The sequence below is a fragment of the Primulina eburnea genome, chromosome 5 (assembly GCF_022965805.1).
Source record: "Primulina eburnea isolate SZY01 chromosome 5, ASM2296580v1, whole genome shotgun sequence".
NCBI classification, from domain to species: domain Eukaryota; kingdom Viridiplantae; phylum Streptophyta; class Magnoliopsida; order Lamiales; family Gesneriaceae; genus Primulina; species Primulina eburnea.
The window spans coordinates 9,039,806-9,065,511 of NC_133105.1; the positions used below are offsets into that span (position 1 = coordinate 9,039,806).

The window sequence follows — 25,706 nt, forward strand, 5'->3', positions numbered from 1 at the left end:
GGTGAATTCAGTTCATTAGAGGTGACTATCGTACATCATTCATCATTTACGATGGATCCATCATACATAGAACTGCGGTACCCGGCGGCTGTCGGACATCAGTGATAGGATTACCCATTCATTGTGCCTAGGCCTCATCATCATCAGCATTTACATATACGTCTTAAACATTTACATATACTTCGATAGCCACAACTAATTCCCATCATTCAAAACATTACCATTTTCATCACTTATAAAAATCATCAATAAATGCATTTTTTTTCTTAAATCCAAGCATGCAACGTATATCTTCATAAAATCTTAAAATCATGATCATGATGCATAAACATTTAAAATATCATAAATTTGTGCTCAGGGCGCTGCCAGGACCAAAATCTCACCCCGGGTGCTAAATGACCATTTTGCCCTGGAAACCCAAAAATTATCGTTTCATCCATGGACCTCTAAAATTGACCCGAAGCTTACCAAACTCCTTAAAATATCCCAAAACATTTTTAAAAGCATTCTTAGACTGTAAACTCGAGCAAAATTCTCAACTTAACCAATTTGTTTTAAAACTTGGACCGAGGTCCCGGTTTTAACCCGAATCAATACGAAACTCAACCAAACTTTACCAAACTCTAACCATGACCTAACCACACAAAGCCAGACCCTTAACCACATAATTCAGACCCGTTTAGACCATGAAACCCCTGCTGATACACCTCTGAATTTTCTGCACAATTTCCCTTCAAGCCCAAGTTTTCAATTTCCAATCTATCGAGCCCATGGCCAAACCGTTACGTCCAGACCCAAGCCCACTATCCTAGGACCATGACTCACTCCTTTGACACCCTCTGGACGCAGCCCCATGAGTCGTACATAACCTGCACCCTAAAGGACCAAAACCGAACCATATCCCCCTAGAAAACAAAAATCATTCCGCCCTCTTGCTGCTGATGTTCCAGACCTGAATCTCTCGTCTAAAGGACCCTTAAACGCTCTGAAAATCATGCCCCTAATATCACTAACCAGGCAGCCCCATTCAAACTATTAAAAACGTGAAACCCATGTCAAAAATCACCCCCTTTTTTTTTCAAACTTTGAATAAATCGCATACACACAATAGATCAGTGCATGCTTGATCAAATACATGAAATTCAGTATAATATTGACGTGTATGATGCGAGAATAAAGATACAAGCGTGCCTGGTAAATATATCGCAAGAAAACCGAAGAACGGGTACCGGGAGAAGCGCCGGAGAATTTTTCTTGAAAGAAACCCACTTGGCCGATGGAAGTTTGGTGGTGAACTGCTGAAGGCCGAGAGAAATGTGTGGAGGTGGGGAGGTGTCGGCTGATTTAAGAGATAATAGGTTTAGGGGATGATTAGCATTATTTAAATAGTTAACAAATCAATTAATTGGCCCAAATTTGTAAATTTAAAGTTTAAAAAGAGTATTAAGCCTAATAAACTTAAAAGTAAGCCCATGAAATCCAAGCACACTCCCGAAAAATATTTCATGTTGGAAAAGTTTTGAAAATATTAGCCGAACCCTTAAAAATTCCCACGATTCGATAAAATTTGCGTACCGTTAAAAATTAAAAACATACGGGTAAAAATACCCAATAAAATCTCATTTTTGAAAAATACTCTTAAAAACACCTTTTATTAATTAATAAAAATTAATCCTGTAATAAAATAATTTTCCTGAAAATTATCCGGTCTCCGTTCCTCGTTCGGTCTTGAAATGCATCTTAAAAATCTTAATGCATAAACTTTTAAAAATATCATGAAATAAATTTTATCATGTAATAATTATGCATAAAATACATAAAAATAAGTATAACTTTAATTTAAATAAAATCCTAGATTGCATAAACTTTTAAAATTTCATGAATTAAATCTCATCGTACATAAATTATGCATAAAATGCATAAAAATAATTAAACATAAATTAATGAGATAAACATGTATTTAATGATTTAAAACAATTAAATAAAAATACAAAAATGAATTTATTTTGCATGCAAGTGGTACACGTGGACCTTCAAATTTTCGGGACGTTACAATCTCGAGGATGGGAGACAACACCAAGCCACCAACAGTGACGCGTGTCAGTCATTACTTGGACTAATGAGCATAACAACACGACTCATTTGCACCTAAATAGATATAACCCCTCATGTCCATATGTAGCTTAATATAGGACTTGTCACTATCATAATATAAGAAAATAAAGTTTCACCTTGATTAACAATTATAATTTTTGACATATAAATAATTGATCCTAAAAAAATGTCATATTGACAGTTTTTTTTTCTATTTTGGGATTCCTTCCAACCTCGAAGTGAATTTTTTTGGTAAAATGATATTTGTTCTCTTAATCGTACAAATATTTTAAAATCACGTTTCAAATTATATTGTCAAATCGACATCGATTAATCAATTTTAATTTTGACCAATTTCGTTAATTTCCCCCCAAATACATTATAGTCCTCAAGTACTTTAAGTGATAGGCCGAGAGGCTCGAATCCACCTAAAAACTTGTGGTCTCCTCCCGAGTCAAGGGTGGAGAAAATGGGGGGCTGTGCTTCTTCTTCATCTTCTTTCTATTTTATTATTATTTGTTTTGTTTTCAGTTTTTGTGGAAGTGGATTTGTATTAATTTTCGTGAAAAGGATTAAAGGAAGAAGTAAAGGTAAGGCCAACATCATTTTCTCAATTTACTTGGATGCAAGCCTCTCTTCACCATTGGATTCTAATGGTCATCACTTGTAAATTTCCTTCAATTTATCCTTACCACAATCCTACCTCACACAAATGAAGACACTCTCTATATAGATGTTTCACTAGTTATCTACATTTCAATATATATCGATATCTATTTACTCTCGAGAAAATTAAATTTTCAAACAAGGTAAAATGGCTTCAAACAAGGTTGTCGCAATGCTATTGGTGACCATGATTGTGCTCTTCGCAGGTTCAATGGTTGAGGTTGCGGATGCATCTCAACCCGATACCCTTGAAGAATGCGTTCGCGATGCAATGCTTATGGGTGCAACTCGTGCCAATGCAGAGTCGGTCTGCGAAGCCGCAATGCGGCGGGGAGATCATCCTTGAAAATGTTATATAAATATATATATATATATATATACACACACATATATATATCAGTAATAATAAGCATCTATACAAGATGTCTACAGTTAGATTGTGTTGGTTACTTATTTTATAAAATTTAGGGCATTCTTTTGTTAAAGTGCGATAAAATATCGTTTGGTTTGTTTAGAATTTCAATACAAGTAATGTTTTATTCTTGAGTGCAAGTGTTTTGCGGGTTTTTATATAAATAAAAAAATAAAATTTCAATTTTAGTCGGGTAAATTTATATATCATGGATTTTAATCATAGTTTGTTTGTCATATAATTATTTGTATTTTTTTGTTTTGCTATTATTATTTTTTTCGCCAAAAGCCACAAAGCTATTGGATATTGCTCATCTGTCATTATTGCTCTGTTATATGACTCATGTGATTAAAAAAAAAAACTATGACATATATTAAAATTCACCTAAAAAATAAGGTAAACGACGCATAATTTTATATTGATTCCCAAGTAGTTTGTAAAATTTATTTACATTTGATTAGAAGAAGTTTATATGAGCCTATAAAGGAGGGAAATCGAATCTTAATGTATGATATTATCTCTGTTAAAAACATGGTCGACGGTAGAAAAAAAAGTAAGATTGATCTCGAGAATACACGATAACACCAATAGTGTGGTTTTCCATTTAATAAATTAATGAGGGCAAAAACTTTGGTAAGACGGTCTCACGGGTCGTATTTTATTAGACGGATCTTTTATTTGGATCATCCATGAAAAATATTACTTTTTATTGTGAATATCAGTAGGGTTGACCCATTTCACAGATAAAGATTCGTGAGACCGTCTCACCAGAGACCTACTCAATAATGGGCTAACAGCCCGACCCATCGACATCCAAATAGGTGTAATAGCTCCTCATGTTTAAGCCTGAATGAGTGAGATAATATATGAGGATATGTGACTTCTTGGGAAGCTCTCGTACGTTAAGTTATTCACGTTGCACTACTTTATTTGATTGGCTAGGTAAGCTGTAAAAGAGAGACGTGTGATCTCAACATGTAATAGTGTGTCTATTGAGGGTAGACTGTCACGCCCCGAAACTCGGGGTTGACACCGGCGTCGTTAACAATCACACAATTAAAAACGACGAACCTTTCGTAGCACAGTTTAAACCGAAACCAGTTTATATCTCATAATCTCAATAAAATAACCATTGTCTTTACAATTGACAAAATAAATAAAACGACAGAGTTTTCAAATGCGGAAACGTAAGACTGAAATAAATTAACTAAAACGCAATCAGTTTCTCGATCGTTCACCATCCCCAAAACTGTTCGGTTCCTTCCTCCTCGATCTGTTCTTCGGGCTTATCTGGGGAGGGTCGTAAGGGGGTGAGTACTTGGGAATACTCAGTAAATGGGGGAAAATCGAGCACAATAGAGATAACATGCATAATTTCGAAAATACCACATGACTTGCATAAAATTTTCGTAACCCATGCATAAACACATATCAAGCACTGCAATTTATCGACCTTCTATGGTTTACTGACGTCAGTCCCTAATTTTTACTCCTCTAAGGGGGCGAGGCCGTATAGCGGTTATATCCCCCACCGCGTAAGGGTACGTCATGGTTGGGAATTCCACCCATATACGGTTGACTCCTTACAGTGCGTTTAAAATCGTATTACAATGCAAGAAGTAGAAGAAAACGAATTGTACTCGACTGGTGTTTTTCTCAAAACCGAAAATCACCTATGCATAAAATTCGAAACTTTTAACTTTAACACAAGCCCACTTACAGTGTTTTTGGATGCTCAAACGTGGATACTCGACTCCGGAAAGTGGTTCGCCCCTTTCTCTATACTCGAGCGGCACTTCGACGTGATTTCTTGCACGACCTTGGAGCAGAATTTCGGCTTGGATGCTTGCTGGATTTTCGAGACTAGGCAGCAAGGGATTTCGAAAATAATGGTGGGAGAATGGCTAGGGTTGAGGCACTATTTATAGGTGAGGTTGGGGGGTCTAAACATGGTACTTAAATCATACCAAAATTAGCATAGATCTCTCAATATTTGACTTCAAATCCTTGCCCATAATTTGAAAATTCTGATACCTATATTGTGAGATTACATTCTTGATTCCTTCCATCTAGCTTGGCTCGAAATTTGGATGCTAGGCTAAGGGATTTGCTTGAGTCAACTTTGGTGATTTAGTTCCCAAGTTACCTTGCAAGCTTCCATGCATTATAATATCTAGGCATATAACACCCTAAAATTCCGAAATTTTCTTGCCTTAGTGTAGATACTATTATCTTGATAAAAAGATTTCAAATATACCAAAAATTCCAATGTGTATACAGTAAAATCTTATGCTAGACTTTCCTTACAATTAATTAATGGTAATGGAAAAATCGGGTCTTCACATCCCTCCCTCCTCATGAGAAGTTTCGTCCTCGAAACTGGAGTTGGCTCGGTCTTCAAATAGATAAGGATATTCCTTTCGCATCTTTTCTTCAACTTCCCAAGTTGCTTCTCGCTCTGAGTGGTTGGACCACTGCACCTTGACGTAAGGAATGATACGTCGCCTGAGAACTTGTTCTTTGGTGTCCATGATTCGGATAGGGAATTCTTCGTATTTTAGTCCTTCTCCCAAGTTCCCTTCTATTATGAGTGGTTCTACTTCCAGAATGTGGCTTGGGTCTGGAACGTACCTCCTTAGTTGAGAAACATGGAACACGTTGTGGATCCTTGACATGTTCGGTGGTAATGCCAGTCTGCATGATAGTGTGCCCACTTTTTCCAAGATTTCGAAAGGTCCAACATATCGAGGGTTCAGTTTCCCGGCCTTGCTGAATCGGACAACTCCTCTCATAGGCGAGACTTTCACATAAGCCTTCTCGCCCACATTGAATTCTACAGGCCTTCTCTTAAGATCTGCCCAGCTTTTCTGTCGATCTTGAGCTGCTTTGAGTTTCTCTCGGACAATTTTAACCTTATCCACCGTCATCTGTACTAGCTCGGGTCCCACCACGGCTTTTTCTCCCACTTCATCCCAGTAAAGTGGTGACCGACATTTTTTTCCATAAAGGGCTTCGTACGGAGCCATTCCAATGCTGCTGTGATAGCTGTTGTTATAAGCAAACTCAATTAAGGGTAGATGAGTGCTCCAGTTGCTACTGAATTCAAGAGCGCACGCTCGCAGCATATCTTCTAGGGTCTGTATGGTTCTCTCCGTTTGCCCATCGGTTTGCGGATGATAGGCCGTACTTAGGGTCACTTTCGTCCCCATGGCCTCTTGAAAGCTCTTCCAAAAACGCGAAACGAACCTCGGGTCCCTGTCAGATAAGATGCTAACTGGCACTCCATGCAGTTTCACGATGTTGTCCATGTACAGAGAAGCCAACTTATCGAGATTGTAATTCATGCGGACGGGTAGGAAGTGCGCAGTCTTTGTGAGTCTGTCTACGATTACCCATATACCGTCGTGGCTTTGCCTAGACTTTGGCAATCCTACCACAAAGTCCATTGAAATATGTTCCCATTTCCACTCGGGAATTTCCAGAGGTTGCAGTAATCCTCCAGGTCGCTGGTGTTCCGCTTTGACCGGCTGGCATACCTGACATCTGGAGACGAATTCAGCTACATCTCTCTTCAGGCCATTCCACCAGAAACTATTCTTGAGATCCCTGTACATTTTTGTACTGCCTGGATGGACTGAGAATTTTGACTTGTGCGCCTCTGCCATTATCTCTTGGCGAAGGTTGTCACTGTCGGGCACACACAGTCGTCCCTCATCCAACTCCCTTGTCGTCAATCTGATGGTCCTGAGACTTCCCTTCCCTGACTTGCTCCTTAAGTTTAGTCAGTGCCGGGTCTCGATCTTGGTTTAACTTGACGGTCTCCTGCAGACATGGCTGGGCAGAGAGGGACGTTAGAGTTATCTTTCTTGGGCCCTTTCGACTTAGCACATCAGCCACCTTGTTTGCTTTACCCGGATGGTAACTTATGGTCAAGTCATAGTCCTTCAGAAGCTCGATCCATCGCCGCTGCCTCATATTCAGTTCCTTTTGGGTGAACAAGTACTTGGGGCTCTGATGGTCTGTGAAGATTTCACATTTAGCACCGTAGAGGTAGTGCCTCCAAATCTTTAAGGCGAAGACAACCGCTGCTAGCTCCAGATCGTGAGTAGGGTAATTCTGCTCATGCGGTTTCAACTGCCTTGATGCGTAGGCGATTACTCTTCCCTCTTGCATTAGTACGCATCCTAGACCATCCTTAGAGGCGTCACTGTAGATAGTGAAATCTTTATTCTCTGCTGGCAAGATCAGCACTGGTGTGGATGCGAGTTTCTCTTTCAGCGTCTGGAAACTTTTCTCGCAATCCTCACTCCAGGTAAACTTTGAATTTTTCTGTGTGAGCTTCGTCAGTGGCACGGCTATCGAGGAGAACCCTTCGACGAATTTCCGGTAATATCCTGCCAATCCAAGAAAGCTTCTGATATCGGTGGCGTTCTTCGGTCTCGGCCACTCTGTAATCGCCTCTACTTTCCTTGGATCCACTGACACTCCTGTTCTCGAGATCACGTGTCCTAGAAATGACACACTTCTCAGCCAGAATTCACACTTGCTAAACTTAGCATAGAGCTTATTCTCTCTTAAGATTTGCAGAGCAAGGTGAAGGTGCTCTTCGTGGCTCGCCTCGTCAGGAGAATAGACGAGAATGTCGTCGATGAATACCACTATGAACTGATCCAGAAATGGCTTGAATATTCTGTTCATAAGGTCCATGAATGCTGCTGGTGCGTTGGTCAGACCAAAGGGCATCACTGTGAATTCATAATGCCCGTATCTGGTTCGAAAGGCTGTCTTAGGAATGTCTTCAGCCCTGACCTTCAATTGGTGATAACCTGTTCTCAGGTCCAGTTTAGAAAAGACGGCAGCTCCCTTAAGCTGATCAAACAGATCGTCTATCCGGGGTAGAGGGTACCTGTTCTTGATCGTGATCTTGTTCAATTCTCTGTAGTCGATGCACAATCTCATACTCCCGTCTTTCTTCTTGACGAAGAGTACCGGAGCTCCCCATGGGGACACACTCGGTCGAATTTGCTTCTTGTCTTGCAATTCTTGGAGCTGTTCCTTTAGCTCCTTAAGCTCAGCTGGTGCCATTCTGTAAGGTGCTTTAGAGATTGGTGCCGCACCGGGAACCAGGTTGATCTCGAACTCCACTTCGCGTTCCGGGACCGTCCCTGAGAGTTCTTCTGGAAAAACATCGGGGAACTCTCTCACTATCGGGATGTCTTCCAGTTTCAGCTCGACCTCTTCTGTTACCTCACTGACCATTGCTAGGTAGATATCTTCTCCGGATTTCATGGCCTTCCAAGCCTGAGACGCGGACAATAGTGATTTACGTCCCTTGGATTTACCGTGAAACACGACTTCTTCCTGCTTCGGGGTTCGGAGTTTGACTTCCTTTCCCTTACAATCTACTACTGCACTGTTTCTCGCTAACCAATCCATCCCTAAGATGATGTCGAAATCGACCATGATTAACTGTATCAAGTCGGCGCCAAAAGTCTGATTATTAATACTGATTTCACAATCTCTGTAAATCTCCTCAGTTTCTATAGCTCTACTCGTAGGTGTGGATATTCGGAAAGGTTCAGTTAGCTTATCAGGCCTACGTCCTAACTTCTTAGCAAATCTCTTAGACATAAAGGAATGGGTAGCACCGCAGTCAAATAATGCATAGGCAGGTACTGATTGAATTAGAATGGTACCTGACACGACTTCAGTTGCGTCATCAGCCTCTTCCTGAGTCATGGCAAAGATCCTAGCATTGGGTTTGTCCTCCTTTGGTTTACTGGGACCTGCTCCAGTATTTGGCCCAGTTCCTCTGTTTGGCCCTGCTGGTCGGTTGGCAGCGGTAGGACACTCTGCAATTCGGTGCCCCGCTTTCCCACATCCAAAACACACACCGCTTGCCCTTCGGCATTCCCCAGAGTGCTTGAAGCCACATGTTGAGCATGGCTTGAGTCCTTGGTAGTTATCGGAGGGGAATTTCCCTGAGGGAGGTCCACCCGACTGATTGGGCCTCTTGAACATTGGTCTGCCCTGAGAAGGCTGGTTGACAGGGGGTCGCTTGTTCCTGTTTTCCCCTTCTCTCCGACGAATATCAGCTTCGGCTCGGATAGCCGCACCCATCAAATCGGAAAAGTTGGCAGGTTGGTATACCACTAGAGCTGATTGGATCCTGCTGTTCAACCCCTTCTTAAAACGGTGCAATTTCAGAACTTCGTCTGCCATGATTGCTGGAGCATAAGACCCGAGGGCATTGAATTGAGAGGTATATTCCACCACTGACATGTCTGGAGCCTGACTGAAATTCTCAAATTCACTTAGCTTCTGCAGTCTGACTTCTTCCGGGTAGTACTGCTTCAGAAATGTTTCTCGGAAGATACGCCATGTGATTGGCCCAGCAGCGGTCATGGCTGGCGAGACTGCTTCCCACCATTTAGCTGCCTTGTCTTCCAGGAAGTGCACTATCACGTCCACTTTTAGTGCATCTGGGACTTCCAATAGTCTTAACTGAGTTTCCACACTCTTTAGCCAGCTCTGGCTAACTTCAGGGTCGGCAGCGCCACTGAAAGTTGGACACCTGTTCTTGCGCAGAGACTCGTAATGAAACTTGACCCCATGCTGTGGTGGAGGTGGGGGCTGCTGATTAGCATTGGGGTTCACTAACCCCTGAAGTGTAGTCGCCACGATCGTGGCTATAGCCATTAAGTCTGCTTGGTTGAGATTGAACTAAGGTGGAGGCCCGTTGCCTTCTCCATTAGTGTTGTTGTTGTTGTTGTTAACATAACGGGGGTTGCGGTTCTGTCTCGGTGGCCTACCGACCATTTCCTACAAGTTAAACGCTTCTAAGAATTTGTTGTACAAATCGACAAGATTGAATAGATAAGTTATGCTGGAACAACTGAGTGAATAAGCAAACATAACTTGAATATAGATGCACGACTGAGATAAATAATAATCATACTTTATTAATTTTCAAATTTAAAGAAACAACTGACTGAACAAATTGTACTGAATGGAAATAAGTAATGCTGACGGAAAATAAAATAGCAACAATGGAAGGATAAACTCCTAGTAATAAGGAAAGGTAACTAAGATGATCTAATCGTCTATCTCTCCATCTCCTACTGCAGCTATCGGCTCATCTATCTCAATAGGATCCTCTTCTTCTGGCTCTTCCTCCGGCTCTTCCTCCGGCTCTTCCTCCTGCAGTACCTCAACCATGTGAGTAAGATTGGCATTTTCTGTACTGAGCTGTGCGTTTGCTGCGTTAAGCTGGGCCACCTGCATCTTCCACTCATGAGCATTTGCCTCTGCCTCGTCCAACAGATCTACGGTACTCTGGTAGCGTAGCTCGTACCCCTCCTTAATTTCCTTGATCTTATTCTTTAGGGCTTCAGCTTGCTGGACCAGGCGCTGGTTCACATATGCTAGACTGTTCATGGCCTCACAAGAATTTTCTAGTCTCCTCTTACCTCTGGCATTCTGCTGTTTCTCCTCTTCAAGTTCCTTGCGACAGCGATCCGCATCCTCTTGTAGCTTCCCATTTTGATACTTACACTGTTCTATGACGTCCCGTAGGTCCATGTTATCTCCCCTAACTAGTTCCCCCTGATAGATAGACTGATTAAGGCGGACCTGAATCTCTTCTTTCTCGGCTGTTAAGGCTTCGACCTCACTCCTCCTCTCGGTTAATCGGGCTCTAAGTCGCCGAATCTGGCGTGACTGGTAGTGAAGGGCAAGCTCCTTCAAACGAAGGGCAGCTTGGAAACGAGTACGGGGTCGCAGGGGAGTAGATGGAGCCATTTCCTGAAATCAAAAATGGAAATGCTCAGAATCCGAAATAGACAGTATATAACGAGTGAGAGTATGCAACATATATGAAATTTTCGAAATTTAAATAAATATATATTTTTTTCCAAAAATGGAAAGTTTGGAATTTGACACATAGGTTCGAAGCATATGTCGAGAGGATTCCGGGACAATTGACGGAATCGAATTTGGAGTTTCCTACGAAAAGTTATAAGGGTTACAAAACTTTCCTAAAACGGCAAAAACGACGTTTCGGAGGCCTAAACGAAGGAATTTCGCGATTTTTCGCTGGAGCTCCCGATTAGGGTCGGGAATCTTGATCGTTGGGCCGTTTCGGAGGGGATAGCATCGGCCTCGAGTTAAAATTCCACCGAATTTTTTTTTTTTTTTTTGAAAATTGATTTTTCCCAACCGGACTATGAACCTGGCGGCTCTGATACCACTTAAATGTCACGCCCCGAAACTCGGGGTTGACACCGGCGTCGTTAACAATCACACAATTAAAAACGACGAGCCTTTCGTAGCACAGTTTAAACCGAAACCAGTTTATATCTCATAATCTCAATAAAATAACCATTGTCTTTACAATTGACAAAATAAATAAAACGACAGAGTTTTCAAATGCGGAAACGTAAGACTGAAATAAATTAACTAAAACGCAATCAGTTTCTCGATCGTTCACCATCCCCAAAACTGTTCGGTTCCTTCCTCCTCGATCTGTTCTTCGGGCTTATCTGGGGAGGGTCGTAAGGGGGTGAGTACTTGGGAATACTCAGTAAATGGGAGAAAATCGAGCACAATAGAGATAACATGCATAATTTCGAAAATACCACATGACTTGCATAAAATTTTCGTAACCCATGCATAAACACATATCAAGCACTGCAATTTATCGACCTTCTATGGTTTACTGACGTCAGTCCCTAATTTTTACTCCTCTAAGGGGGCGAGGCCGTATAGCGGTTATATCCCCCACCGCTTAAGGGTACATCATGGTTGGGAATTCCACCCATATACGGTTGACTCCTTACAGTGCGTTTAAAATCGTATTACAATGCAAGAAGTAGAAGAAAACGAATTGTACTCGACTGGTGTTTTTATCAAAACCGAAAATCACCTATGCATAAAATTCGAAACTTTAACTTTAACACAAGCCCACTTACAGTGTTTTTGGATGCTCAAACGTGGATACTCGACTCCGGAAAGTGGTTCGCCCCTTTCTCTATACTCGAGCGGCACTTCGACGTGATTTCTTGCACGACCTTGGAGCAAAATTTCGGCTTGGATGCTTGCTGGATTTTCGAGACTAGGCAGCAAGGGATTTCGAAAATAATGGTGGGAGAATGGCTAGGGTTGAGACACTATTTATAGGTGAGGTTGGGGGGTCTAAACATGGTACTTAAATCATACCAAAATTAGCATAGATCTCTCAATATTTGACTTCAAATCCTTGCCCATAATTCGAAAATTCTGATACCTATATTGTGAGATTACATTCTTGATTCCTTCCATCTAGCTTGGCTCGAAATTTGGATGCTAGGCTAAGGGATTTGCTTGAGTCAACTTTGGTGATTTAGTTCCCAAGTTACCTTGCAAGCTTCCATGCATTATAATATCTAGGCATATAACACCCTAAACTTCCGAAATTTTCTTGCCTTAGTGTAGATACTATTATCTTGATAAAAAGATTTCCAATATACCAAAAATTCCAATGTGTATACAGTAAAATCTTATGCTAGACTTTCCTTACAATTAATTAATGGTAATGGAAAAATCGGGTCTTCACATAGACGGTAGTCATATGGTGAGAATGATCTCGAGGATAGGAGACAACACCAGGTCGACATCAGTGAGGCATGTAATTACTTGGAGCAACAGGCGTAACAACTAGACTCATAGGCACCCAAATAGGTGCAATACAAGTATAAAAAAATAAAGTTATACATTTACTAACCGTTATAATTTTTTATCTAGTGGTAACTGGTAAACACTAGCTCTAAAAAAACGTCATTTTCACTGTTTATTTTTAAAATTCCATCCAACCTCGAATTGCCACTTTTCGGTAAAATCTTTGTTCTCTTAATCATAAAAAAATATATTATCTACATTATATTATACAATATGAGTGGTCTAGAAAATTACATCATTCCATCACTCTATATTTTTAAAAATCATCTCAACAAGTGCTATAAAATTTTTTAGTCAACGTTCTGTCAAGTATCAAAATATTGTCCATGTTCAGAAAATTATTGAGACCGCTTTATTACTCAGAGTCCAATCTTCACCGTTCTGAATACTCTATCGTATGTTTTGAAAACTTCATCCAAAAGTCAACAAAATCCAACTATTAATATTTTGTATACAACTTCCGCAAAAAAAAAAAATCCTCATATTTTAAGCGAGAACAAAATACCTATTGTTTTTTGTCCATAAGATAGTACAAACAACTTACAAACTCGATCTTCACTGTGCAAAATTTAGTTGGCTTACTTGAAAACGTACCGTAAAATTTTAAGCTTAATACAACGGTTTAATAAGTTGCAAAGAATTTGGCAAAAATACTAATTTTTTGACCAGAGTTCTGCTGTGTTTTCAAAGTGTTTGCATGATTCTTCTATGGTTTGAAATTATTCAAAGAATAAAAATGGTAAGTGGGCTTGTTTTAAAATTATAAATTCCGTTTATTACTTAGTTATTTTGTAAAAGTTTTGGTCGATCATTATTTTTCTTCTCCCCTTTCTTGTGATACTCTACCCTATGTTTTGACACTGTGAGGATTCAACTCATAAATATGAGGGGAATCCCAACATACGATAGGTTTGTGGCTCTTACACGGTGTAATTACAACCGCTATATGGCATCGCCTCCTTCATGGAGTAAAAATTAGAGAATGATATCAGTAAACCATGGAAAATAGAGAAATCTCAGTATTTAGGTAATTTTATGTTTACGTTTATGCTCATGCTATATGTTATATAAACTATGTTATGCATGATATGTTGTTTTTTAAAGATCATGTATATTTGCTATGTAAGTTCTCGAACGACCTTCATTTGCTGAGTGCCAATCATATTACTTATTCATCACTCTCCGTACCCCAGATAAGTCTGAAGAGCAAATCAAAAAAGAAGTACATGACCATTTTTGGAAATAGTAATAGAGATGAATCAAGAAGTCTATTTTAATTATGTATCTTTTAAATTTAATTTAGTTCAAGTTGTAAGACGCTTCTGCAAGTTTATTTATATTTGAAAATTTTTACTTTGTAACGACAATGTTGATTATGATTTATGAACTTGTTGGCTAGATTTGATGTATGAAGCTTTTTTTTTTCAATTGTGTGGCTGTCAATGTCGGTTTCGACTAATCCTGGACTCGGTGCGTGAAATCATATCTAAATTTTTACACAAAATTTCATTTTCAATTAATTGGATTTATCGATCAATTAATTTAAAACATCATTATAGTCACTAGTGATAAGCTCCTGTTAAACTGTGGTGGCCTAAATTTTGTTTACAAGAAATACTATAAGTTCCAAAGAACTAAATAGTATCATAAATAAAATATTGGGATGATAAATATATTTTTTATGTCAAGGAGAAAAAATCTTTTACCCAAAAAAATATCAATTCGACGTTGGATGGACTCCTAAAAATAATGAAAAACAAAGAACATGGCGCTCTGCTTCCCTCTGAATCTTGTTGTTTCTGCGAGTTCCCACGATTTGTCTTTATTCGTTAATTGTTTGTGGCGAAGAAGTACCTGAGAGGCTGTGACGATGATTTTTTCTTTAGTTTTTCCAATTTTGTTGAGTTAATAGGTCGGGCACGTGATGATCCGACATGTATCTTGGAGAGGCGATCCCGGACAGTGGTTTGACGCAACCGACGATCTGCAGCCATGGCGTGGTTCTGTTTCCTCTGAAGATCCGAGCCTCCAATTTTTTTTTATTTTTCTTATTTTTCCTTAGCATAAATTTTCTGTATTTAGAATTATCATTATCGTTGTTTGTTGAAATGATAAATTGCAGAAATCTTGGTGTTTTATGAAATATTGTGGAGTAGAAACTGATCTTAAAATTCAAGAAACCATCGATATTTTTTTAGCTAGAGTTCTACATAAGTTGGATAAAATATCTGATAGTTTAATATAAACTTGGATAATCAGCTCTTCTTAAGTTAGTTTTTGGGATTGTGTTAAGTCCAAGTCTCAATGTTAACATAGTATCAGAGTTCAAGTGTCATCGTTTTGTGTTGGACTGCCTATAATTGAGTCATTTGTAAACTTACGTTCCATATTCATTCCTGGATGTGAGATTGTATGTAAGTTGTCCCACATGAGGTTGGATATAATCTCTAAACGTGAGGGGTGTGTTAGTTGTCTTCCAAAGATAAAATCTTTGGGAGTTGCACATATAGACTTGAAAAATCTTTCTTTTTAAGCCAACTTTTGGGGTTGAGTTAGATTTAAGTTTCAATGATAACAACAGGGGTTATGTATCGACACAAAAATCATTTCCTTTGATCTTGTTTCGGTATTGTTTGGTTGTGTTTCAACTTGAAAATGTGATCTTACTTGTGACGAAGGTGGCAATTTTATGGCAAAATATGTTCATTCTATTTCAACTCCAAAATGTTGTTTTCGTTTTGGTGACTTTCTACAAGTTTTGTTTTGTTCAAAATCGTTTCTATGCTTGATTTACGGTTAAAATTTCTTATTATCGTGCCTGGTGGAATTTCCTTGACGCGATAGTTGAGTTTTGGAGTTCACCACTTTTGACTCGAAAATGTTGTTTCCTTTTCATATAAGTACGTAGGAAAACAACAGTGTCAAATAAGCTATATCCAATAGTTTTAGTCGCTTTCGACGAAATAAGACAACAAAAAAATGCAAGTTACTATACGACGATTAAAGTTTGAATAAATACATGTCTACTTACAAGATTAAAATTAAAAAAATTCCTTTTATTTTATATAATTAACAACCCACGAACACTTACATTCAAGAAGAAATCATAACTTGTATTGAAATTTTCACGGATGATCTCCTCGCCGCATTGAGGCTTCACAGACCGACTCTGCATTGGCACGAGTTGCACCCATAAGCATTGCATCGCGAACGCAATCTTCAAGGGTATCGGGTTGAGATGCATCAACAACCTCAACCACCACCACCGAGGCTGCAAACAACACGATCATGGTCACGAATAGCATCGCCATAACCTTGCTTGAAGCCATTTTAAGTTAGTCTCTGAAAATTAATTTTTTTCGAGAACCATATATATTAAAATGTAGCTAACTCGTGAAACATATATATAGAGATGAGGTGTCTTGATTTGTGTGAAATGGGATCGTGGTAAGGAGAAATTCAAGGAAACTCACTAGTGATGGCCATTATAAATTTAAAATCCAATGGTAAAGAGTGACCTTCTTGCTTGCAATTAGAAATGAAAAGATGGCATTTTCCGACCTCTCCATAAATTGGATTCTTGTAGATTTTACTAAACACGTGCTCAAAGTTATACCATGTAAAACTAACCGTTGATTAAATTTGAAGGGAAATATTATTTTTTTTATTTAATTGATATAATTTCTTATCTTAAATAATTTTCCTAATATTATTTTTCCTTGTTGATTTGATTGTGTAAAATATTTAATTATATTTTATCTTTCTAGATAATGAGATAAATATGATAGTATTATCATGATATGATATAATTTTTAAAAGAGGAGTTTATTTACTAATCAAATTTGAACCTTCCTTTATCTTATATATTTGATTGTGAGGATTTCGTAAAATAAAAGAAGGGATGATAGTCAGACGGGACGATCGATGAATCATATACTCACGCTCGTGCTTTGTGGAATATCAGAAGAAAACATTCTTCAAGAGACGTAAAGTTTTAAAGGGTGCAGATATCGTGTGTCGCCTTGAGTATTGGAAACATCTACAGACAACATCCGTAACGAAGTTGGCTGAAAATCGTTTTGTTGCTTTAGTTTTTTGGCTCACGTGTTTGTTGCTTTCTTGAATAAGTTTTATTCTGGTTATCTGCTTTAGAAAGCGTTTATTTTCTCAATGTATTGAGGAAATTGATTTTTGTGAAAATCACTAGTGATAGATTTTTGTAAACGGTTTGGTTTTCTAGTGATTGATTTTTGACTTGAGGCATCGCACAAGTATTTATACTTGTGCAAATTTAACTTGTCCATCAGTTTATTTAGAGTGAATTTGTACTACAATCTTTAATATTCCGCTGCATGTTGTCCCAAATGTTGTAACATTTGACACAAAACTTAATTTTGATAAAACACATATTTACATCTTATACGAGTATTGTTATATACACTTGCATCTGTCGAGCAACGATTCTTACAAAATTGATATACAAAAAAATCAACTCAATAATTCGATATCGAGAAGAATAGATAATTCGAAACTTGAACGTAAAATATTTGTCATGTAAATATTTTAGAAGAAGATAAAACGCATGTTGAAAATATTTTAAAGTATGGCATATGATGGTGGATTTTTAGCTTTAACCCTATTTCCTTAACAAATTTTTTTAATTTGTTAATGTCAAAGTGCAGCCCTCGTTGCCACGATCACAAATATATACTTCGATCTAAATTTCGACTAGCGAGCGAAACTAGATCCAGCACGGGACATCGGTGATGCCATATAGCGGTTGTAAAATCCCAACATACGATAAGTTTGTGGCTCTTACACAGTGTAATTACAACTGCTATATGGCATCGCCTCCTTCAAGGAGTAAAAATTAGTAAATAATATCAGTAAATCATGAAAAGTAGAGAAATTTCAATGTCTAGGATAATTTTATGTTTACGTTTATGCTCATGATATATGTTATACGAACTATGTTATGCATGATATACTGTTTTTTAAAGATTATGTATATGTGCTATGTATGTGCTCGAACAACCCTCATTTGCTGAGTGACGACCATATTAATTACTCATTACTCTCCATCCCTAGATAAGTCTGAAGAGAAAATCGAAAAAGAAGAACATGAACAGTTTTGGGACTAGTAATATAGAGGAATCAAGAAGTCTATTTTAATTATGTTTCTTTTAAATTTGATTTAGTTCAAGTTGTAAGACGCTTCCTCAAGTTTATTTATATTTGAAAATTTTTACGTTGTAACGATAATGTTGATTATGGTTTATAAACTGGATGGCTAGACTTTGATGTACGAAGCTTTTTGTTTTCAATTGTGTAGATGTCAACACCGGTGTCGACTAACCTCGGACTCGGTACATGACATCATATCTAAATTTTTACACAAAATTTCATTTTCAATTAATTAGATTTATTGATCAAATAATTTAAAACATCATTTTAGTCACTAGTGATAGGCTCCCGTTAAACTGTGGTGGCCTAAATTTCGTTTACAAGGAATACTTTAAGTTCCAAAGAACTAAATAGTATCATAAATAAAATATTGGGATGATAAATATATTTTTTATGTAAAGGAGAAAAAATATTTTACCCAAAAAAATATCAATTCGACGTTGGATGGACTCCTAAAAATAATGAAAAACAAAGAACATGGCGCTCTGCTTCCCTCTGAATCTTGATGTTTCTCCGACTTCCCACAAGCTGTCTTTATTCATTAATTGTTGTGGCGAAGAAGTACCTGAGAGGCTGTGACGATGATTTTTTCTTCAGTTTTTCCAATTTTGTTGATTCAATAGGTCGGGCACGAGATGATCCGACCTGTATCTTGGAGAGACGATCTCGGACAGCGGTGTGACGCAACCGACGATCTGCTGCCATGGCGTGGTTCTGTTTCCTTTGAAGATCCGAGCCTACAATTTTTTAATTTTTCTTTTTTTTTTCTTAGCATAGATTTTCTATATTAAGAATTATCATTATCGTTGTTTGTTGAAATGATAAATTGAAGAAATTTTGGTGTTTTATTAAATAATGTGGAGCAGAAACTGATCTTAAAATTCAAGAAACTATCGGTATTTTTTTAGCTAGAGTTCTACATAAGTTGGATAAAATATGTGAGAGTTTAATATAAACTTGGATAATCATCTCTTCTTAAGTTATTTTTTGGGTTTGAGTTAATTTCAATTCTCAATCTTAACATAGTATCAGAGCTCAAGTGTCATCGTTGTGTGTTGGACTGCCTATGGCTAGTCAGTGATGCGATCCAGATGAAATAGATGAGCCGGGTCAGGTGCTCTATCGGATCGAATAAATAATTTTGTTCAGGAAAATGAGCAAAGTATATGTTTCTTTTAGCGAAGATATACCTCTGTATAATATGGCTTCGACTGTGACCTGCAAACAGGAAATTAACTCGTGAATAGGCGTCGGAGAGGTGTCCGGCGTGACCACTCCGATTCTTAAGTCAGCAGGTGAAGATGAAGGAAGTGACAATATACGTGAAGATATATGTAAATGCCAAGAGCCTCGAATCAAGAATAGCTCTCCCATTTATGGAATACATGCATGTTATTTATAGAAAGGAAAATCAATTATTACCTCGATTTACGCGTACACCTACCACTCATAGCATTTGATGTTGACTTCCTGTCAAGCCACCCTACCTCTGATAGCTTATCTAACACGCCAAACCCATATAGTTCTGACAGATAAGATAGCACTCGAGTGCAGCGCTGTTATCGAGGTAGCCCGGGTGATAAGCTCCTCGGGAGATGGCTCGAGAGCCCGGGCATCTGCTTGCTCGGGGAGAATATGTCTCGGCCATTCATCTGTCTGGCTTCTAAAGAATCCATCCTGCAGATTAACCAAGATTTGGGCTATCCATTTGATGACCCAGGCTCTTATGGGGGCATCATCAAATGTCTCGGGTTATTCATGACCCGGGCACAATTTACACCCACGACTCGGGTTGTCCCAAGGGTATCGTCACTCCCTCCCTAAATAGCGGGGTTAGAGTCATACTCGCTGTTTCGATTAGTCTTGTGTGCCCGATAATGGACTTCAATAGAAAAATTATCAATTCGAGACTATAAAAGTATCGGGGGCTTCAAATATCCCAGAGATGGGATGAGGTGTCGGGGCCTTAAGTCTCCCGAACTAGAGATAAAATTCCGGGGCCTCATGTCTCTCGGACTTACTGGATGACTAGGGTACGGAGCCCTGAGCGTAATAAATGGTCGAGGTGCGGAGCCTTGGGCCGGGGAGCATGTCTCGGGACTTTGGAATTGTCGAGGTACGGAGCCCCGAGCCAGGATGTAATGTCCGGGACTTAGTAATAATCAAGGTGTTGAGATTTGGGCCGGAGAGTATGTCCCGGGACTTGGAAATGATCAAGGTGTGGAGCCCCGAGCCAGGGTGTAGTGCCCTGGGCATATCATATGGTGCCGGGGCCTCATGTCTCCCGAGACTTGGGAATGGTCGAGGTGTGGTGTCCCGAGCCAGGGTATAGTGCCCTGGGCCTATCAATAACCAAGGTGTGGAGTCTTAGGGGGTGTATTCAATCTAAACTTTTAATGACTTTTTTTAAAAGGTGGACTTTTGTGGAATTGGTGTATATTGATTGACTTTTATAGAATCTCATGGAATTGTAAAACATATTTCATAGACTTTTATAGACTTTTTTTCAATATTTTTGTAGACTTTTGTAAATTTTATAATTGTGATTTATTTTTTTATTAATTTTTATTAAATAATTATTGGACATGTATAACCTATTCAATTTTAAATTTTTTTTATTTATGAAAATGTAAATGAATTTTACTTATTTAAATGATAAATAAATTTAATTTGTGAAAAACGTCAAATGAACAATCCAATTTATTGAAATCAAAATTTCAATTCTTTATGTCAATTCAACATATTAATGAACAATATTTTTATAAGTTCATAATAAAATTTTATTAAAATGAACAATCAAAATAATAAGTAGACTTTTACATAAAAAAGATAATCATTATTGACAATTTGATCAACATCGCTCCACATTCTATTGGCTATGGTATCCCTCCATGCATTAGCTCTTGCTCGTTGTTGTTCTTGAGTATCAAATAACTGATCAAAGTTATCATCTCCATAAACTTGTGTCGATGAAGACAATTGAGCTTCATTATCTGGTTCAATTTGAAATTCATCACATCGACACTCTTTTCGAAGAAAATTGTGTAATCCGACACAAGCCAATACAAGCTCTGTTTGGGTCGTATATGGAAATGGAGGGGCCATCTTGAATATTTTGAACCGTGATTTAAATATACCAAATGTCCGCTCTATAACATTCCTCAAAGAAGCATGACGAAGATTGAACAACTCTTTAGCATCTTCAGGGTGACGACCTTGACCTGTGAATTCTTGAAGATGATAACGTACACCTCAAAAAGGAGCCAAGAATTGACGTCGATATGGATATCCACCATCCACTAAAAAATATTTACCTATCAAATCATATTTGTAAAGTTAATTAACTAATGAATAATATACATAATCTTTGAAAGTTACAAAAAATATAAATAGTCATGTAATATATAGGAAACAAATATATACCTTGTGGCACTTTAAGTCCATTATTTCTTGATAAAGAATCAGCCAACACGTGTGAATCATGAGCAGATCCCTCCCATCCGCTAAGTACGTAAATGAATTCTAAATCAAAGTTACAAGCTGCCAAAATATTTTGAGAAATTACTCTGTGGCGATTACGGTAACTGTTATTGTCACGCCCAGACACTGTCGCTGGAATATGAGTTCCATCAATAGCTCCAATGCAATCCTGCACCAATTACATGAATAGCAATAACAATAATTACAACAATAAAAACAAAAAATAATAATATAAGAATTCCATTACTTACTTTAAAGTAAGGGTAAAATCTTGTACTCTCTCTTATTTTTTCTGGTACAGCTGGTCCAGGTTTAGCCATCATATCTACTGCAATGCTGTTTAATGCTCTCAACATCTTGTTGAAGTTTTGACTAGTATTGTAGTGTGATCGACCAAATGTTTTACGAATCAAGCAATATCGAGTATTTTGACCAACAATAAGTAAAAACATGACAATCATTTCTTCAACACAAATGTATCTTGTGTCTTGTAAGGGTGTTCTTTCTCTAAGAATGGTGCATAATTTTAAAAAAATATCGGGGTACATTCTGTAAATTTCTCGAAAATTTGTTGGATCCTCTTTTAATATTCTATGAATATAATCGTATCCACTTGTAGTTGTTGATTGTCTAGTTAAGGTAGGATGTACACGTTCTCTATGAATTTTAATTATGTGCTCATTTAGCAGATATAGGATCTCAAAAATTTGGATCAACAAATACTCAAAAGTTTCAGGTAATTCTTCTCCCAGTTCTTCTTCTTCCATTTGTTCATCTACGTTGTGCACATTGATATTTGACATTTAAATTAACCACCTGACATAAAAAAAGTAATGAAAATAAAAAAAAAGCTATGAATCCATGAAAAAACATCATATGTCTAACCAAAACAAGATATGTTCAATAAAAAAACGGAGTAATTATAGAATAGAAATAATCCAAAAGTTCAAATTCGCTATCAGTTCAATAATTAAAAAGCAATTCAAAACAATATTAGTAAACATTTTACCACAATGTTTATCACTCATTTATGCCACCAAAAATCAATCATTCATTTAACTTATAGTCTATCCATTCCAAGTGCTCTTCGATTGTCATTTTCAGGAAAGCCATCTTCTTTGATCTAGTATTAAGTAAGTCAAGCACCTTGTACCGAGTACGATTATCCAAGTTTGGGACTTCCTTAATAGCATCCCAACAATTATCATCTACATCACCTATTGATTCAATCTTAGAAGCCACCTTCTCAAGGTTGTAAGAGAGCTTATGCATAATATCTTGATCAGGATTCTTTGATGTGCTCGATTTTGTTTCACACTCGATCCTATCTCGTTTTCTAGTGGCTGGTGGAACTTCTGAACTCATTGGTTGAGAAGGTAATGGAGAAGTAAAGTTCTCATGAAGTGGAGGCTGATATGAAGATTCTTGCCTTTCACTTTGAATGAATTCACCACTATCATAATCAAACATGTAATCATCTATTAAGCTAGTACTTTTATTTTGTTCAGTCTCAAATGTTCTCGCATCAGTGTCATCTCCTAATCCAATTGAACACTTTCCCGTGGCTGTTCCATTCCCAACTGCAATTCTCAAATCTTCATAATCTTCAAAAGTGCTTGTCCGATAATATTCATGTTTAGGATGAGACTGTCAAAGAACAAAAAGCAACAAGTGTTAAAAATAACTCTAATTTTAATTGAAAAATGTAAATTTTATTATTCTAATTTGAGATTCTCACCTTAAAATATTCATCCCATACTTCATCATTAGCCATGAATTTCTTTGTCTCAGGATCCCATTCAAACCCAGAACTATGACGTGTAAGCTTAGAATAATTATTGTATCGTTGTTTGAACCATTTCAAACGACTTTGATATTGTGCGAAAGTCTTTTCACACCCCAGTTTTTCGTTAAGAGTAGGAAGTATATTTTTTTCCACTGTTCTTTTGTTCAGCATCCCATTCTTATCACGCCATCCTCTCATGGCAGCATCAACCATGAGTTTTAATAATTCATTGCTCTCCTCAGTCGTCCACAAAGTATATTTTGTTTGTGAATCGCCCATTTATAATTTCTTAAGAAAAGGTACAAGTTAAATATCTCAATAAGTATATTAAAATATAAGCATGGAGTTCTTAAATTTTTTGTCAAACATGTTAGAACATTAAAAATGCATCAGCCTACACGTATAAAAATGCATCATACCTATATAGTATATATATTGAAATAAAAATGAATACTTACAAGAAAATAAAAAGGTTCACAGTCGAGAAGGAAAAATTACTATGCTCCTAACTCTTCTATTCCTAACAGCTGAAAAATGGCGTTATCTTACCACACTCATTGAAGCAAACAAAAAACACTGTATAATATGTGGTAACAGGATGTAAAATAGCTTACAGTACTCCTAAATATGCCAGGAAAAGTCACTTGAAATGCATGTGAAGTACACATAATGACTATTGGGTTTTCTATATTACTTTTACGAGTAAGACATTAATAAATATTAAATACAGACTTAACATGGCATTAAAATTTACCATGTACATAATTGCACTTATATCATTTCACTTTTCGTCATTAATTTTCTTCTTTTCCTCTCTATATCGAAAAAAATTCTAAGATTCAATTTTATTTAGAAAAGTTCAATTAAAGGACCATCCCAAACTTTCTCTCACATTCCCTGAAATATTTTTATCATCATGTTATATTCTAATTAAAAATATAAATTATTTTCTTAAATACTTTATGATGTGATTCGGTAAACAATGCCAGCAATTTTATTTCACCAAAACAGAATCATATGCCACAGTATTTTCCCGAAATAAAATAAAAATAATCTCAAAGTATTTTTCTTTACCCCCAAACAAACCGAATCAAATAACGTCACCTTTTATTCCCCGTGTATAATATATGTATACATACAAGGTTCAAACGAAGTTCATAGCCTAAAAAGTTTTGGTTAAATTTCTTATTATATATATATAATCAAATATATTTATTAAATCTATACGATAATATTTTGCGCTTTGGGATTTGAGATGTTTTATAGATCGATTTCCCCTAGCATAGATATTTCTATTCTTATATATTTTAGTTCGACACAGTTAACACCCAGGATCCGTGGCATACAATCAAGAAAATAGAACTCTAAAATTTAGATCCTACGCTGAGAAAAAACTATGGCTCTTAAATCATTTAGCATAAGAAAGAATAATATGAATGCTGAAGTATTCCAAAGTTTTTTCAATAATCATAATGATTCAAGAAAAAACACAATTCATCACATGTCGGATCATTCATTGTTTTTATGAGATAAAAAAAATTTATGAAATACAATAATCATAATGATTCAAGAAAAAAACAACAATTCAAGGTTTGTACATGAATAATCATACCTTTGAATAGAAGAAATTTTTTTGGAGAGAGTGAAGAACCCTAGAGATGGCTTGAGATAGAAGAGAGATAGCATATTTTTCAAAAAAGAAAGTCCATCAAAATCTTTGGTATAGGTGGAAGAATATTTTAGATTTTCTGCAATTGTACATAAGGCTTCAAGGTTTGTACATGAATAATAAAATAAGAATCCTTGAAAATCTATGGATTTTTTGGATACCTCTTGACTTTTGGAGAGTTTTAAAAAGTCAAGTTTGAATACCACATGACTTTTTAAAACTCTACCAAAATCCATGTTGAATACCACTAAACATATATAGAGTCAAGGAGCGTGTTTCGGGACTTGGGAATGGTCGAGATGTGGTGCCCCAAGCCATGATATAGTGCCTTGGGCTTATCAATAACCAAGGTGCGGAGCCTTGGGCCGGGGAGCATGTCTCGGGACTTGGGAATGGTCCATGTGTGGTGCCCCCGAGCCAAGGTGTAGTGCCTTGGGCTTATCAATAACCAAAGCGCAGAGCCTTGGACCGGGGAGCATGTCTCGGGACTTGGGAATGGTCGATGTGCGGAGCCCCGAGCCAGGGTGTAGTGCCCTGGGCTTATCAATAACCAAGGTGCGGAGCCTTGGGCCGGGGAGCATGTCCCGGGACTTGGGAATGGTCGAGGTGCGGAGTCCCGAGCCAGGGTGTAGTGCCCTGGGCTTATGAATAACCAAGGTTCAGAGCCTTGGGCTGGTGAGCATGTCCCAGAACTTGGGAAT

General features: G+C 37.6%; 3 protein-coding genes across 4 annotated transcripts; all 3 read right to left on the reverse strand.

The window, feature by feature from the left end:
• Window positions 1-7,914: 7,914 nt before the first annotated feature.
• Window positions 7,915-8,803, reverse strand: LOC140831342 (uncharacterized). Its single transcript, XM_073195095.1, has 2 exons — window positions 8,079-8,803; window positions 7,915-7,981 (listed from the first exon to the last, which is right to left on the reverse strand). Exons 1-2 carry the CDS (start codon window positions 8,801-8,803, stop codon window positions 7,915-7,917), a joined length of 792 nt encoding a protein of 263 aa, XP_073051196.1.
• Window positions 8,804-8,891: 88 nt separating this feature from the next.
• Window positions 8,892-9,871, reverse strand: LOC140831344 (uncharacterized). The gene is made up of 2 exons (XM_073195096.1): window positions 8,959-9,871; window positions 8,892-8,902 (listed from the first exon to the last, which is right to left on the reverse strand). The coding sequence occupies exons 1-2, from the start codon at window positions 9,869-9,871 to the stop codon at window positions 8,892-8,894; spliced, it is 924 nt and encodes a 307-aa protein (XP_073051197.1).
• An 11,255-nt stretch (window positions 9,872-21,126) lies between these two features.
• On the reverse strand, window positions 21,127-24,070 carry LOC140831729 (uncharacterized protein At2g29880-like). Of its 2 annotated transcripts, XM_073195481.1 has the most exons (5): window positions 23,289-24,070; window positions 21,802-23,197; window positions 21,656-21,719; window positions 21,494-21,573; window positions 21,127-21,384 (listed from the first exon to the last, which is right to left on the reverse strand). In XM_073195481.1, exons 1-2 carry the CDS (start codon window positions 23,613-23,615, stop codon window positions 22,598-22,600), a joined length of 927 nt encoding a protein of 308 aa, XP_073051582.1. In that variant the 5' UTR covers window positions 23,616-24,070; the 3' UTR covers window positions 21,127-21,384; window positions 21,494-21,573; window positions 21,656-21,719; window positions 21,802-22,597. The 2 variants fall into 2 exon arrangements, with proteins under 2 accessions (XP_073051582.1, XP_073051581.1); XM_073195480.1 differs by having other exon boundaries at window positions 21,494-21,719.
• Between the last annotated feature and the right edge of the window lie 1,636 nt (window positions 24,071-25,706).

Excerpts from the sequence above, each read along its gene's own strand:
- LOC140831344 (XM_073195096.1), bottom strand. The coding sequence starts at position 9,871 with ATGGCTATAGCCACGATCGTGGCGACTACACTTCAGGGGTTAGTGAAC.
- LOC140831342 (XM_073195095.1), bottom strand. The coding sequence starts at position 8,803 with ATGTCTAAGAGATTTGCTAAGAAGTTAGGACGTAGGCCTGATAAGCTA. Across the intron at positions 7,982-8,078 it reads AAGATCACGATCAAGAACAG|GTCAGGGCTGAAGACATTCC; the intron begins GTACCCTCTACC and ends CACCAATTGAAG.
- LOC140831729 (XM_073195481.1), bottom strand. The coding sequence starts at position 23,615 with ATGGGCGATTCACAAACAAAATATACTTTGTGGACGACTGAGGAGAGC. Across the intron at positions 23,198-23,288 it reads TATGGGATGAATATTTTAAG|TCTCATCCTAAACATGAATA; the intron begins GTGAGAATCTCA and ends GTTCTTTGACAG.